Source organism: Pseudonaja textilis, chromosome 2, assembly GCF_049901715.1.
Source record: "Pseudonaja textilis isolate UNSWEBS1 chromosome 2, rPseTex1.2, whole genome shotgun sequence".
NCBI lineage: Eukaryota > Metazoa > Chordata > Lepidosauria > Squamata > Elapidae > Pseudonaja > Pseudonaja textilis.
In genome coordinates, this window is record NC_141991.1 from 41,254,885 (window position 1) to 41,271,018 (window position 16,134).

The 16,134-nt window shown below is 38.0% G+C and overlaps 1 protein-coding gene across 2 annotated transcripts in view; it reads right to left on the reverse strand.

Annotated features, from left to right (window-relative positions):
* The window catches only part of SSUH2 (ssu-2 homolog), a 62,741-nt gene that overhangs the window by 13,154 nt on the left and 33,453 nt on the right, over nucleotides 1-16,134 (reverse strand). For both annotated transcript variants that reach the window (XM_026721253.2, XM_026721259.2), the window contains 2 exons: nucleotides 12,752-12,843; nucleotides 1,103-1,195 (listed from right to left, as the gene is read on the reverse strand). In XM_026721253.2, coding sequence (XP_026577038.1) covers nucleotides 1,103-1,195; nucleotides 12,752-12,843 — 185 coding nt within the window. The remainder of the gene's footprint in view (nucleotides 1-1,102; nucleotides 1,196-12,751; nucleotides 12,844-16,134) is intronic.

Genomic DNA, 16,134 nt, shown 5'->3' on the forward strand with positions numbered 1-16,134 from the left:
GTAATCAGTTTTTGAAAGACAAGTTAAGAGTAGAGTAGCACAACAGTGAAAAGAGAGGTCAGCTAAGATAAGCTAGTTCATAATGAAAGCCCACAGTCAAAACAAGACTCAGAGGAACTAAAAAGGATAAGCAAGTGAAAGTGAAAGAAAGAATCGTTCAAGTTCTTCATTAACAAGAAGGGTCCTTTTTGTGTAAACGTCCTTGGTATAAGTAATTTTGTTTTCTGATCAATAGGGTTTTTTTCCTATTAGAAATAAGATGGAAGGAATGGTTGGAAAGTATGCAGAATTTACAAATGAAAGGTGAGATTGTCTTAAAATCTAAACAGTGAGCCAGTGAAGGAGGGAGGGAGAGTCCGAGATAGAAAGACCCCAACAATCTGGGTCTTCATTTCACCTTGAGCTGGTGAGACTCAAAGTGCCAGACTACTGGTAGCCAGTAGTTGGCAGAAGTAGCCTGCAATACTGCATTCTAACCATTGTGCCACTACAGCTCTTAACATTATTCAAAACAAATAATTTGACATTCTAATTTAATTTTAAAAATACAAACTGATCCTACCCGGATGCTTCTAAATACAAAACCTCTGGGTTATTATCCTGCTAAAGAACTGACAAACAAGTATGTCATTTTGAATAAAGGCAATGATTGTCTTGTCAGAAATCATGTAATTATTACAATTAAATATTTGTCTTGTGGTGTTTTAATCAAGTAATAAAGGGTTTTTCTCAATAAGTCTCAAAGCAAATAAATCTCTCCCTCCAACTTCAGAATAGACTCCCTTCAACTATATGAATAGTCCTATGGCTACCAAAATATTCTAAGTTTCATTTAAAAAAAAATCAATATTTGCCTTATCCCATCTTTTTGTGAGGCACCAAATATATCAACAGGACAGCCAATGAAATATCAGGCTGAGCACTGGGAAATGCCCAGTATACTGAAAAAGATGATTTAAGGACAAAAATGAATGAAAACAAGGAAAGGATGTGAAATTGAACATTCACCACATAGGTTGGGCTCTTTGAAGAGGCTTTAGCAATGGCAGCAATCGATATTTCATGCTAACATCAACATAACATCACCAACAGGATTACATACCAAGTTATTATCAACTGGATGAAATGTAGCAACTTTTTCATCCCTTGGCAGGTGGAACAGGTTTTGTTGCCTCTTCCAGAACAAGTGTTGCACCTTTTAGATATAAAAATGGAAACTGTTTATTTTTTTGGTTTATTTTAAATACTAAAGATAAAACTAAAGATAAAATATCTTTTTTAAAAAAAAAACTCTATATACAGACAGACAGACAGAAAGACATATGCTTAAAAATTGTGACTTCTATTGTTAGCAAATTCCAGCAAAAGTAAAATACTATTTGATTTAAATATTTAATAGATATCTAGGAAAACTAGAAGGAAAAAACTAAAGATGCAGAGATTTGACATGAAGTGGGGTACTATATTTCAAATCAACCGGACTTTGGTGAGAGTAGAACAATTGGTATTTATATTAGTCAGGACAATTAGTGTATTATTTATTTTGTAGTATCTTTCAAGTCTAATTTACATCAGTGAATAATTGCATCAGTGGAATAAGCATTTAATTTAATCCTGAAAGATAAAAGGGGGAAAAGATCATGTTCCCCACCCATCTTTTGGCATTTAAAGAGACAATCCATTAGAGGAGGAGGAGGAAGAGGAAGATAGAAGGAGGAGAATTATTATTGTTGTTGTTGTTGTTGTTGTTGTTGTTGTTGTTGTTAGTAGTAGTAGTTGTAGTAGCCGTAGTAGTCATAGTCGTAGTAGTAGTAGTAATGTGGACCAGTCTTCTCTTAATTAGCTTCACCTCCAAATGTGTCATCCTTTGCAGATCATTTGATCTGAATAACCTATCAAATGCATCATGTTGCCCAAGCTGTTCTATGTATGTTTGTAAAATCTGACATTATCATGGTTTCTAAAAATTTATTAACTCTGGAATTTTGAGAAATGTTGAAGGAGAGGAAGAATTAAATGCAGCATAGCTGATATGGGTCCACTGTGTGACATTATCATTCTGACTACTAAGATAAAAGTTTGGAAACTAAAGAGATAAAAGCTGGCTTGCTTCTTAATTAACTCTGACTCAACAGCTAATTGACTAAACTCTGTGATTTATCCCACTAATACCGACATCATTTGAAAACAAAGATGGTAGCCCAGGAAATTAGCATGAACATCTGCACAACATGGCTATTTCCAGATTCAATGGTGGAAGATTAGGCGACCCTTTCAAGAAATGTATTATCCTCTCTGTAACAGTTGCAGATGGCATATGTTTTTGGTTGGTAAATTTATATAGCATTAGTGCGATACAGATCAGCAGCAATTACCTACTGATTTATTAAACCATTTTAAGAAACTGTTAGTCCCCAAAGATCCCCATTTTCAAATTATTGCCTGGTTTATTTGTTCTTTGTTATTTTATGCTTAATGGAGTCTTATAAAATACTTTGGAAGAACAGAGAGGTATTTTGCATTCCCTAAAGATCATGGCAAACTACATATTTTAGCAGCTGGAAAAACTAAAAGGTAACAATTTGTGAGCTGCATATAAGCTTATGTAAATAGATATCAGCTAAAGACAAAATATTGGTAGAAAAGTGGGAAACCTAAAATCAGTAGGAAAAAAAGTTTAATATATCATGCTGAGATTTGGCTCTCTCTATACAAGGTAATTATGATTGAGCATGATATCTTGATCTCTCCTCCTATCATTTATGAAGTTATATGCATTTCCTATTGAGTTCTACTATTTGCACTGGAAAAAATAATAATTCAAATCCTTGTATTTTATGGAGTCAGCACAGCATTGCTATTAGGGACAGGAGTCGGCTGGTAAAAAAGAAGAAAAAAGTAATAGCATTTTGCAGAGAACTGATGTTTCTATGTCTTTTCTTAGCTATTTTCTTCTCATTTTTCTCAATAAGAATAATTGTCTTCTCTACCTGTACATGCATGGGAATGTTACTAGGCTCAACAGAGTACATTTACCTTCTTCCTCCTCTGTTTCACTTGCCAATATAAATGTAGGGAGTAGTGGTTAAAGACACCAGGCTAGAAACCAGGAGGTTATGAGTTCTAATCTCTCCTTAGACATGAAGGCAGTGAGTGACTTTGGGCTAGTCAGGCTCACTCAGCCCCTGAAAACGGGCTTTGGTGACAAACTGGTTGGTTAATTCAGTCACAACCATGGGATCAACACTGGGTTGATCTGAAAAAAAGCAGACCATTCACTTGCAGAAAACCACTTGGAAGAAAAAAAAATGTTGAGAGAATGGGTCTACTGGACTCCCTATTTTATTTGGATGTTTTGATTTACATTCAAGGGAAAATGATACTGAAGAAAGCTTCTACCACTAATACGACTAATATTACCACTAATGCCACTAATATCCTCAACCTTGCATATAACATATGACAAACATTTGTAACCCATCAGTATTTCTGGACTTTCCTCAGAGACTGAGGTAATATACTTCTTTCATGATTGACTCCCCTTCTGGTGTTTATGTCAGTGTTAGGTTCCAAGTAATGGAAGAGACAAGATTTTTTTTTTTTTTTTTTGCCTCAGTGTTGTGAGTTTTCTTTTCTCTGATCTCTTATGAAATATATGAGGTTGAAACTTTCCGGCAAAAGCCTAGATAGTACATGAGCAATAATGATGCTTCCCGCAGTGCACTTTTAGAAGAAAATCTAATCTCATTTGAATACTTGATGACACTTTACAAGACTTCCGCCATCGTTTTGTTGCAGTTTATTGTTTTGGAGTATGTTTTCTGAAAATGTACTTTGGAAGAACTTTCTTCCTATGTGGGAAGTAGGAAGAATGTTTTATGAACATTTCAAAACTTTCAGAACAATTTATTTCTAATCCCAGTGAAAAGCCATCTATGTTATCAATAGTCCACCTCTACAGTCTGGCCTGTAAGAAAACATCTCCATTACTGCTTTAGTGGATCTAAATCTGTCATATTACTCTTCCTCCCAGCTACTTGATGGCTACTGCACTCAGGTAATGAAAAACCCTTGAAAAGCAGTTACAAAGAAAAGGAGGAAAAAAACAAGATGCTTATGCACATATCTTCTATTCCAGGAAAGGGACAATGGGCAATGAAGTAATATTACTTTAAAGTATAACCTCAGGTATAAAGATACGCATTTCTCTATTGCCAGAAATAATCTCCAATTTTTTAATTCAGATAATAACTGTGTTCCTTTCTTACGTGGAAATGAAAGCTGTGTACATCACAAGAAACATAAAAGTATGTGGAATGCACTAAAGCGAGTCTGGTAATACCATATAAGAAGAGATGATTGGATCAAGAATGAATGGGTGAATGAACCCTGAGAGCAGTATGGAAGAAGTGTATTTTAGAGGTTATACAGCATCCTGAACTGCAGCCAATTCTTTCAAACAGATCCAGTGTTTCTTAAGCCAAACTTAGATATTCCAGTCTAGATTTATTTTGATTGGAATTGAGGCTGAACTGGTGCTCCCTTTAGTCTATGGGCAACAGTCTGTTGCCTCTTGTCAGTAATGAGATGTGGGAATGACCTTGGAGATAGAAGAAGACATTCCATCTAGACATGGGTCAGATAAGTGACAGCTCAGTCTTCAGGTGAGGGAAAGCAGGGGAAGCTGAAATAGGACACACACACACCCAAGTTTTCTGGTGATTAAAAAGAAAGGACAGGAGAAATATTTTCAGTCTTGCAGGATTCTGTTAATGTGATGAAGTAGGATTACCTCATTTGGAGGTTCTTCTTGTCTGCAATACAGCACAGGGCTGTCATCAATCAAGTACATCTCCCCTCCTCTCTTTTTAGTCTCCAGAAAACTAGGGAGGGTCCCTTCTGAAATATTTTATTTTTTTAATTTATTTTTATTTATTTATTTATTTTTGTCAATTGTTTACAAGAGAATAGGTATAAGTAAAGACATAGTTATGAATACATGGATATATATAAGAAAAATAAAAAAATAAAAGAAACAATAGGACAGGGATGGTAGGCACATTGGTGCGCTTATGCACGCCCCCTACAGACCTCTTAGGAAAAGGGTGAGGTCAATAGTAGACAGTCTAAGGTTAAAGTTTTTGGGGTTTGGGGGAAAAAAACCACAGTCAGGTAGAGTATTCCAGATATTGACCACTCTGTTGCTGAAGTCGTATTTCCTGCAATCAAGTTCGGTGCCTTGAGTTTGTGTCTATTGTGTGCTCTTGTATTGTTATGGCTGAAGCTGAAGTATTTATTGACAAGTAGGACATTGCAATGCATAATTTTATATACTATACTTAGATCGGACCGATCGGCGGCGTAGTTCTAGGTTTTCTAGGTCTAGAATTTCAAGTCTGGTGGCATAAGGTATTCTGCAACAAGTAGGGGAGTGGAGAACTCTTCTTGTGAAATATTTCTGGACTTTCTCAATTGTGTTAATATCAGATATGTAATGTGGGTTCCAGACTGATGAGCTGTATTCAAGTATTGGTCTAGCAAATGTTTTGTATACTCTAGTTATTAGTGTAATATTACCAGAGAAAAAGCTACGTAAGATTAGGTTAACAAATCTTAATGCCTATGTAGTTACAGTGGGCTCTAGCACTTAGATCATTTGAGATGAGAATTCCAAGCTGCTTGACAGAGTCTGGATCATCAACTTGACTATTCAGCCTGTATTTTATTTTCTGAATTTTTTTTTGCCAATATGTAGGGCAGAGCATTTATTTGTTGAGATTTGAAGTTGCCATTTGTTTGACCATTCTGATACATAGTCAAGGTCTTTTTGAAGGGTAGCAAAATTGTCTGTGGTGTTGAATAACTTTACATCATCAGCGAAGAGAACGCAGTTGCTCTTAATATGATCACAGAGGTCGTTTATGTACAGTATGAAAAGAGTTGGTCCTAGAACATTGCCTTGGGGGACACCACTGTTGACAGGTACAGAATTTGATAGGACACTCCCAATTTTGACCATTTGTTGTCTGTTTGACAGGAATGCTTCTATCCAGTTATGCAGGTGTCCAGAGATACTGTAAGATTTTAGTTTTAGGAGTAGTTTGTCGTGTATCACTGAATCAAAGGCTTTACAGAAATCTATGTAGATTGCGTCTATTGCTTTGCCCTGATCAAGTTGTGTAGTCCATATGTTTTTGCAGTGTAAGAGTTGCAGATTACATGATAGTTTTTTCCTAAAACCAAATTGTTTATTAGAGAGTAGGTTGTTTGTTTCTAATGGAGGGTGATGGATTGGTTAATAATTGATTCCATGACTTTACAGGTGACGCAGCGTAAAGAGATTGGTCTGTAATTTTCAACTAGGCTGGGCTCTCCCTTTTTGAAGATGGGGATGACCGTGGCTTGTGACCATAGTTTTGGCAAGGAGCTGGTCCTGAAAGATTTTTCAAAGATTATGCTTAGAGGGTTCGGCTATGGCAGTGGGTAGCTTTTCTAAGAAGTAGGCACATATTCCATCTGGTCCAGTAGATAGAGAGATTGTGTAGTGCTTTTTCAACATTGTCTTCTGTAAAATCGATCATTGTAGTTGTCTGTGGTTCAACTAGGAAATACTGGGCATGATCCATTGCTGTTTACAAATACTGGGCCAAAGAATGTATTAAAGAGGTTGGCTTTAATAGTATCATCGTTGCAGTCTTTACCATTAGGTCCTTTCAGGGGTGGGATGGACTTTGAGTCTTTTAGTTCGTTGTTTACAAAATTGTAGAAAGTGTGGGTGGAATTGGTGCATAGAAGGTTTTCTTCTTATTTATTGTGATAATTGGTGCATTCAGTCTTTATCTGGTGGCATAAATTTTTTTATCGGCTTTTGAACTTGGCAATGTGACCAGATTTGTTTTTCTGCCAAAATGATTTCTTTTTGGATTGGAGCTTCCTTATTGTTATGGGTAATTTTTTTTTCTGGTTTTCGGAGTTGTTATTGGTACATGTAGTTTGATGACTCTTTTGACTTCAAGTAAAAATATGTTGTAATGGTCTTCTACAGTATTGCATCCAGTAAATAGAATTTGCCAATCAAGGGATGAGAAATCGTTGTTTATAAGATCATAGTTGCCTTTTTTGAAGTTATAATTGGGGATTCCGTCATTGTGATGATTTTTGTGTGGACGTATGTTGAGACAAAAGTCAATCATGTTGTGGTCACTGTTGGAAAAGGGTTCTTTAATTTGTATTCCATAAATTGAATTCAAACTATTGCAGAAGATGAGATCGAGGCAGTTGTTAAGTCTAGTGTTGTTAGTTACTAGTTGTTCTAGTCCCAGATTTGTTACTGCACTGTAGAAGGTTGCATGTGTGGGTTCAGTTGTACATTTGTTAAGGGTCCAGTTAATATGAGGTAGACTGAAGTCACCAAGAAAGATAAAAGCATGTGAGCAGGATTCTGCCCATATTAGTATTGTATTTAGCTTGTTTGCATGTTTGATGTCATAATCAGGTGCTCTGTAACATAGTAAGAATAGAAATGTGATATTTACGGATAGTTCACAAACGATGGTCTCAGGAATAGCAAGCTCCTGGGTAACCTGGATGTTTTTTAGATGTAGGGACTTTTTATAGAAGATGGCAACACCACCTCCTCTACAGATTTCACAATCTGATTGGTAAACATGATAGTCTCTTACTGTGGTAATGGAGTCAGGGAGAGATGCATTGAACCATGTTTCACAGATAAATATAACATCGAATTTAGCCGTATTTAGTAAGAGGAGAAATTCAGGTATTTTATTTACAAGGCTTCTTGCATTGAATAGCTTGCATTTAAGGCCAGTTGTGGTTGGAATAGAGGTAGTTAGGGGCATGCATGCCTAGTTTTGAGTGATGTTGAATTGGAGGGGTGGTGTTGGATGCGGAGTTGTGGGTTGTGTGACTTTCTTTTGATGCAATCAGCTCGGTAGTCAATGTATAGATCCTTTTATCCATTGTCAGATTTTTTGAGTTCTGCACCGAGTTCACGGGAGTGGATTCTTTGCAGTATGGATAAGTCTGGTCTTGAGTGAAGTTTTTTGTGGTTGGGATTGGTTTTTCCAATGGCGTTTATTGTATGAATGAATATGCATTTGCTGGACTCATTTTTGCATACAACTCTACAAAATCTTGGGGCCACATTTTATTTGTACCCAGGACCATCTCTGGATATTTCAATGATATATTCAGGAGAGATGTTTGTTGTATTTGAGTTGTTTATGATATTGAGAACTTTGGTGATGTTGTCTGATTCGTTGGTGTCTTCGAGACCAAATAAGATAGCATTTGGACTTTTCTGTTCACGTTCCATGATTTCTTTGATGAGTAAGGGAATATTATTTGTGGAATTATTTGATGGGATAGTGATAGTTTGTGGCTGTGGTTTGGTGGTTATTTTTGGTTGTAGTTGTGATTGTAGTTGAGGTAGTGGTTGTGGTTTTTGTGGGATTTGATTTTGAGATGATAGGTACTCACTTATCTGTGCTGTATTTTTTTTTCAAGAGAGATTAGGCTTGCTTTTATAGTTGTTTGAAAACGTGTTGCTAAGCATTCTTCTATTGAGTGATGAGTGATTCTATACTTTCAACTCTGTCAGGTAGGGTACTCAGTTTCTTTAGCTTAGGAGAACGTTGGACATAGATAAAAGAATGTATCTGAATTTTTAACCATATCAGCTAGGCTTTTGTTTGCGTTTAAGCAGGCAGGGTGGCCTTGATTGTCACATAGGTGGCATTTGATGTAAATTTCGCTTTCACTGATGGTTTCAAGACATCTGGAACATGTGCAGGAGTCTGGGAGGTCATTGGTAGAGATATTTTTCTTTTGTTTTGGTTTGGAGATTTTGGCTGGCATGGTCAATGGCAATAGTACACTAAAAATTACAATAGCTGGTTAATGTGATAGGTAGACACTTACTTAATGAATGTTGGTAATTAATAAATGTTAATTGATATGTTAGAGAACAAATCAAAAGTAAGGTTACTTATTACTAAAATCAATCAATCAACCAATTGATTATTCAAATCACTCTAATCAAATAATTTTGCTAAGCAACAAACAGCCTAATTAATTACAGTAATTACTAAAGACACTGGTCAATTAAATTCACTAAATCACTGATTTTACTAATCAGATATTCAATAATCACACTATGTGCACTAAACACTCAATCACACTAATCAATAAAAACAATAAATCAATTAATCATTTGATAAAAATTAATTATTTTAAAGAAATTGATTTGGAGACATCATTATCTAATCTTTGATATAGGTCTTAAGGTAGAAAGTTGTAAGTTTTGAGATAATGAAAGTAATGAAGTAGTATTGAGAGTCAGCAAGTAAAGGGTTATTGCTTTGCTTAGCTGTTGCTGATATCTGAGAATAGGTTTATAACTCCTAATAAACTGGCAGGAGGCCTCTTTTTCTGGGCTGGAAAAACAGCAGTTTCTTTGTGTCAAACAGGTTTTAAAACATGAACAGAGGAAACGTTTTCAAGTCCTACTCAAGCTGTATTCCTCTTTCCTCTTGAAAATGATCAGTGAGCAAGGGTTTACACTTTCTTGTTTTGTAGATTGAGTTTTTGAGATAGTAAAGATGCAAAGATGCTGAAAGGGGGGATCTCTGGCCCCTTCTCCTTGAATTTTTAAAAAAAGTTTGTGGCTCAGAGAGAGAAAATAATTCAGAGAGAGGATTTGGGCAATCTGATTACTTATAACTTTGCTTTGATTTATTGCTGCTGTTATCTGATCTGCTGGGGACACTCATTGTAAAACCTGTAAAAACTAGGTTTTGAACACGTTGAAATAAGAGCAATACACGCACTGACTCTGGTCAAGAAAGGACTGAAAAACTCCTTAAAGACTTGGTCTCTCTATCCTCCCTCCTTGTTTCTCCCTGCCAGCTGTCTGATGTGGCTCTGGGGAAATTGTGTGGGGGATATTAATGGAGACACATTTTCTGGCATGGAAGATACTTTGATTAGCTGTGTGGGGGATTTAAATGAAGGTCTGTTGTTTGTGCTCTGCTGGCTCCAAGTGATCCAGTTCAAGAGTTCCACCAGTGTGGTTGATAGGGCTTGATGGAAAGAGCTTCTCTGGGGAAGGAGAGGAGGGCTCCGGATCAGTTAGCAGGAGCTCCGCTGGAGTGATTAGGGCTCCAGGGCTTCAGAATCCAGCAAACTTCATTGGCTAACTCCTGTGGCTATTGATCCATCAGTTCTTAAGGACTGTTCCTTTGTCATTTGGTCCACTCCCTTAACAAAGCAAGAAGAATATGCTTCACTTAGTGGGGTGTTCACTGGAAGCTATAAGGTTTGAATGGTACTTGAGTGTACAATTGTGAATTGACTTAAATCTATGTGAATCAACCACAAGTTTCATATATATTTAATATTATTTGAGTTGGAAAACAGCCATTTTGAATCATAGCTGGGGTCTGTTTACAATAGGCTCAAAATGGAAGGACAACCAAAACATCTGTCCCTGCTCAGAAAGTAGTGTGACTGGCCTCTGCTGACAGAAGCTGGAAATCTGTCCATAGAGAAGGCAAATGAAAATTGAATTGCAAAACAAATGTACAAATAAGAGGTCTCTGAGCTTGGTTGGTTTCTTGCAGACATTTCAAGAAATGATGGCAAGAAAACAACCAAACCCAGAGAGCTCCAAGGACTTCTAATTTTAACCATGACCTACAAGTATCCCCCTTTTTCAGTAAATATACAAATGGATCAAGAGGAAGACATTGACAAAAGGAAATTGAGACCGGATGAGTTGATCAGATCCTCAAGAAGACAAGAGTGAGAATTTTAAAGAACAAATAGCTGTATATGGATGCTTTGGAAGCAATGATAGTTAAGAGGGATAGAAAGGAGTGGAGCAATATAATGAATAATAGTCGAAACTATAGGTGAAACTCGAAAAACTAGAATATCGTGCAAAAGTTCATTTATTTCAGTAATGCAACTTAAAAGGTGAACCTAATATATGAGATAGACTCATTACATGCAAAGCAAGATAGTTCAAGCCGTGATGTGTCATAATTGAGATGATTATGGCTTACAGCTCATGAAAACCCCAAATCCACAATCTCAGAAAATTAGAATATTGTGAAAAGGGTCAATATTCTAGGCTCAAAGTATCCCACTCTAATCAGCTAATTCTGCCATAATACCTGCAAAGGGTTCCTGAGCCTTTAAATGGTCTCTCAGTCTGGTTCAGTAGGAATCACAATCATGGGAAAGACTACTGAGCTGACAGTTGTGCAGAAAACCATCACTGACACCCTCCATAAGGAGGGAAAGCCTCAAAAGGTAATTGCAAAAGAAGAAGGATGTTCCCAAAGTGTTGTATCAAAGCACATTAATAGAAAGTTATGTGGAAGGGAAAAATGTGGAAGAAAAAGGTGCACAAGCAGCAGGGCTGACCGCAGCCTGGAGAGCCATTCAAAAGTGTTGGGGACTTTCACAAGGAGTGGATTGAGGCTGGAGTCAGTGCATCAAGAGCCACCACACACAGATGGATCCTGGACATGGGCTTCAAATGTTGTATTCCTCTTGTCAAGCCGCTCCTGAACAACAAACAATGTCAGAAGCGTCTTACCTGGGCTAAAGAAAAACAGAAGTGGTCTGTTGCTCAGTGGTCCAAAGTCCTCTTTTCTGATGAGAGCAACTTTTGCATCTCATTTGGAAACCAAGGACCCAGAGTCTGGAGGAAGAATGGAGAGGCATACACTGCAAGATGCTTGAAGTCCAGTGTGAAGTTTCCACAGTCTGTGTTTATTTGGGGAGCCATGTCATCTGCTGGTGTTGATCCACTGTGCTTCATTAAGTCCAGGGTCAATGCAGCCATCTACCAGGACATTTTGGAGCACTTCATGCTTCCTTCCACAGATGAGCTATATGGGGATGCTGACTTCATTTTCCAGCAGGACTTGGCACCTGCCCACACTGCCAAAAGCACCAAAACCATGACCATGCGATTAATGTGCTTGATTGGCCAGCACACTCACCTGACCTGAACCCCATAGAGAATCTATGGGGCATTGCCAAGAGAAAGATGAGAGACATCAGACCGAACAATGCAGAAAAGCTGAAGGCTGCTATTGAAGCATCCTGGTCATCCATAACACCTCAGAAGTGCCACAGGCTGATAGCTTCCATGCCACACCACATTGAAGCAGTAATTGCTGCAAAAGGCGCCCAAACCAAGTATTGAGTGCATATGCATGCTTATACTTTTCAGAGGTCCGATATTGTTCTATGTACAATCCTTGTTTTATTGATTGCATGTACTATTCTAATTTTCTGAGATTGTGGATTTGGGGTTTTCATGAGCTGTAAGCCATAATCATCACAATTAGGACACATCACAGCTTGAACTATCTTGCTTTGCATGGAATGAGTCTATCTCATATATTAGTTTCACCATTTAAGTTGCATTACTGAAATAAATTAACTTTTGCACGATATTCTAATTTTTCGAGTTTCACCTATGGATTTTGCCTGCTTTTCTTTCCTTCTCCTTTTCTTTTTCTCTTTTCTTCCTTTTCTTCAATTGATTTTACTTAGCATTTCTTTCTATATTTATTCATTTTGTATAATATTGCTAACGCTGAAAAGCAATAGTATGATGGAGTCATGTATATGAACATATGTATAAAAAGAGGGCAGTCACCATTGTTATTATCATTGTTATTATTCATCATTATAATTTTCTTAAAGTCCTTACCTTTTGCGACCTGTACCTGAGCACACCTGACACCGTTTCTGATATTTTAAATGTTTGGCTTTCCTGGCTCCATTACATACAACACATCTCATCTATGGGAACACAAAATAGCTAAGATAACATTAGGATGAAAAAAAAAAAACCCTTGGAATAACAACATAGTTAAGAAAAGAAACTAAAGAAATTAGAACATGACAAGAAAGCCCCCAACAACTCACAACAACACCTGAAACAATTAGTATACAGCGTTTCCAACAGAGAACTCACCAAAACAGAAACAGATGTCCTAACCAAAGGATTCAATTATGCTATAGCAACCCAAAAAAATCCCCACAGAATCCATCATATGTGCAGTAGAATCCAGCCTAACCAAATTAAATACAGATGAAGCTGATAGAATAAGACACCAAGTTACTAACATCCTATGCACAAGCAAACCACCCAAAAGCAACTTGCACAAAGAAGAACTAAAATTGCTGCAAGCCCCAAAAAAGGATAGCAGCATAATCATACTTCCAGCAGACAAAGGGAATGCCACAGTAGTAATGGATAGAAAAGACTATGAAACAAAATTGACAGACCTACTCCAAGACTCCACATACAAACCCATAAACACAGACCAAACCACATATCTGGAAAAATTAACCAAGAAGAAAATTATAACCAGCCACATGAACAAAGAGATCCAACAGACAATCATCCCAAGAGAAAAATCTTCCAGATGCCCCAAACTATATGGCCTCCCAAAAATACACAAAGAAGGCATACCTCTCAGGCCCATAGTCAGCTCCAGTGGAGCACCACTACAAAACCTAGCTAAACACTTAGCAAAATAGCTACAGCCCCATGCTGAAACAGCCGCTTCACCTGTACAAAACTCATACCACTTCTTGGAAATGATCAAAGATCTACACGTGGAACAAGAAGATCTGCTTGTAGGTTTTGACATGGTTTCACTATTCACTCAAGTCCCAATAAAAGAAACTCTGGAAATTATCAAAAATAAATACCAACCAGCTAAACACCTCATGGAACTAACAGAACACTGCTTAACCAACACATATTTCATATACAAGGGACAAAGATACAAGCAAATTGAAGGAGCCCCTATGGGATCACCACTGTCACCTGTCATTGCAAACCTGTTCATGGAAGAATTCGAATTGAGAGCCCTGGCTAATGCCACCCACAAACCCAAACTATGGTTAAGATACATCGATGACATATTTGTGATTTGGCCCCATGGAAAAGAAAACCTAAACAATTTCCTAACACACCTAAACAGCACATACCCCAAAATCAAGTTCACCATGGAAACAGAAACAAACAACTACCATTCCTAGATGTACTAATCTACAAAAAAACAGATGGCACACTAGGACACACCATATACCAGAAGAAAACACACACCAACCATTACCTCAATGCCCAATCCCACCACCACCCAGCACAGATAAACTCCGTGGCTAAAACACTAATTGCCAGAACCAAACACCTGGCAGACAAGACACACATAAAGACTGAACTATGCACCCTGACTAAAGTACTGACAGCCAATGGCTTCCACAAAAGCAAAATCACTGGCTTGATCCACAAAAACACACTGAGACATAATGGAGACCTAGAAGATGAACAGACCTATGGAACAGCTGTCCTGCCCTACATAAGAGGTATTACAGACAAAATCAGTAAGATACTACACAGGTATCACATCAAGACTGCCTTCAAAACAGACAGAAAAATAGCAGCCATCCTTAGAAACCCCAAAGATAAAATTGACCTGGAAAACCAAGGCATATATGAAGTCACCTGTGCCCAGCCACATACATTGGACAGACCAATAGAAGAATAAGTACCCGCCTGGATGAACACAAAAATGCAATCAAAAAGCTGGAACACACTTCCTCACTAGTCCAACACATGAAAGCCACAGGTCATAGCATCAACTTCAATGGGACCAAAACCCTAGCCACTATAGAAAACCCCAGCCACAGAATTATCAGAGAAGCCATAGAGATTGAAAAAAGACCTGAAAGCATGAATAGAATAGATGATTCCAACAGACTGTCAATTATTTGGAAGCCTGCACTCACAAACAAAAAAAATCTCCACACCACTAGCCAGGCAAACACCTGGGCACAAACAGATCTCCCCCGATACCTCCAGCTCAAACACACCCCAACCAGGCACCCAGATAAAACCTAGCTTCCTAACAAATAATAGTCGTCCATTTACTCAGAGCCAAGCTACACTAAAAGCCTCCAATACAGGAACACAATGTTGCCAGCCAATCAAGACACAAAAAAGCCACAAAACAGACAGAAAATATTAGAAATCAAGGAGAACACAGCAAACTCCAAGACCAATAAACACAGACCAAGACTCCCAACCAATCAGGATGAAGACAAAACCATTCTGGCACAGCAGTAGGCTAGCCCCAAATTTAAAACTGAAACATATATGTATGTATGTATGTATGTATGTATGTATGTATGTTTTCTTAAGTTTTCGCGGGTACTTACATGAATGGTATTCAGCTTTGTTTGGGTATTTTCCCACAGCATTATAGTTGTGCTTTTAAAGTTGTAGCAACGTTTCAGCAGAATCGTATCTGCCATCATCGGGCTTCTGTATTGTGTTTGTCTGTGAGTCAGACTTTTACAGACTTTTACAAAACCACTGTAAAAATCTGACGCACAGATGAACACAATACAGAAGCCTGATGATGGCAGATGAGATTCTGCCGAAACGTTGCTACAACTTTAAAAGCACAACTACAATGATGTGGGAAAATACCCGAACAAAGCTGAATAACATGTATGTATGTATGTATGTATGTATATGTATGTATATATATATATATTTGTTTTCTGAGGTTCTCGCGGGTATTTGTATGTGGATCTTTGGTTGTTCGGGTTTTCTCCCGCGTAAGATTCGAAGTATCTAGGCAACGTTTCGATGAAGTCTCATTCATCATCTTCAGGCCTCTGTCTCCGGCTCTGTGCTTCTCAGAGTAATGTGAGATTGCAGCTGCTTCCTCCTTTTAACTGCCAGTGGGGTGGGACTTGATTGGGTGGGGGCTTGGCTGTGTTCTGATTGGGTGGGGGTGTGTTCTCATTGGTAGGGGGTTTGGCTGTGTTCTGATTGGTTGGGGGTTAGCCGTGTTCTGATTGGTTGGAGGCGTGTTCTGTTCAGGTGGGGGCTTGGTTGTGCTCAGGTTAGTCTTAGTTGCTGGGGATTTGAGCTGGTGAGCTGTGATCTTGCTGTTTGGCTTGAGTTCGTGGTCCTTCTGCATCTTCATAGTGGGTGTCGGTTTGCTTCATGTATGGCTCGGAGGGGTTTGAAGTGGGTAGTGATGCAGCTGCCGTGCAGCTTCTGGTCCA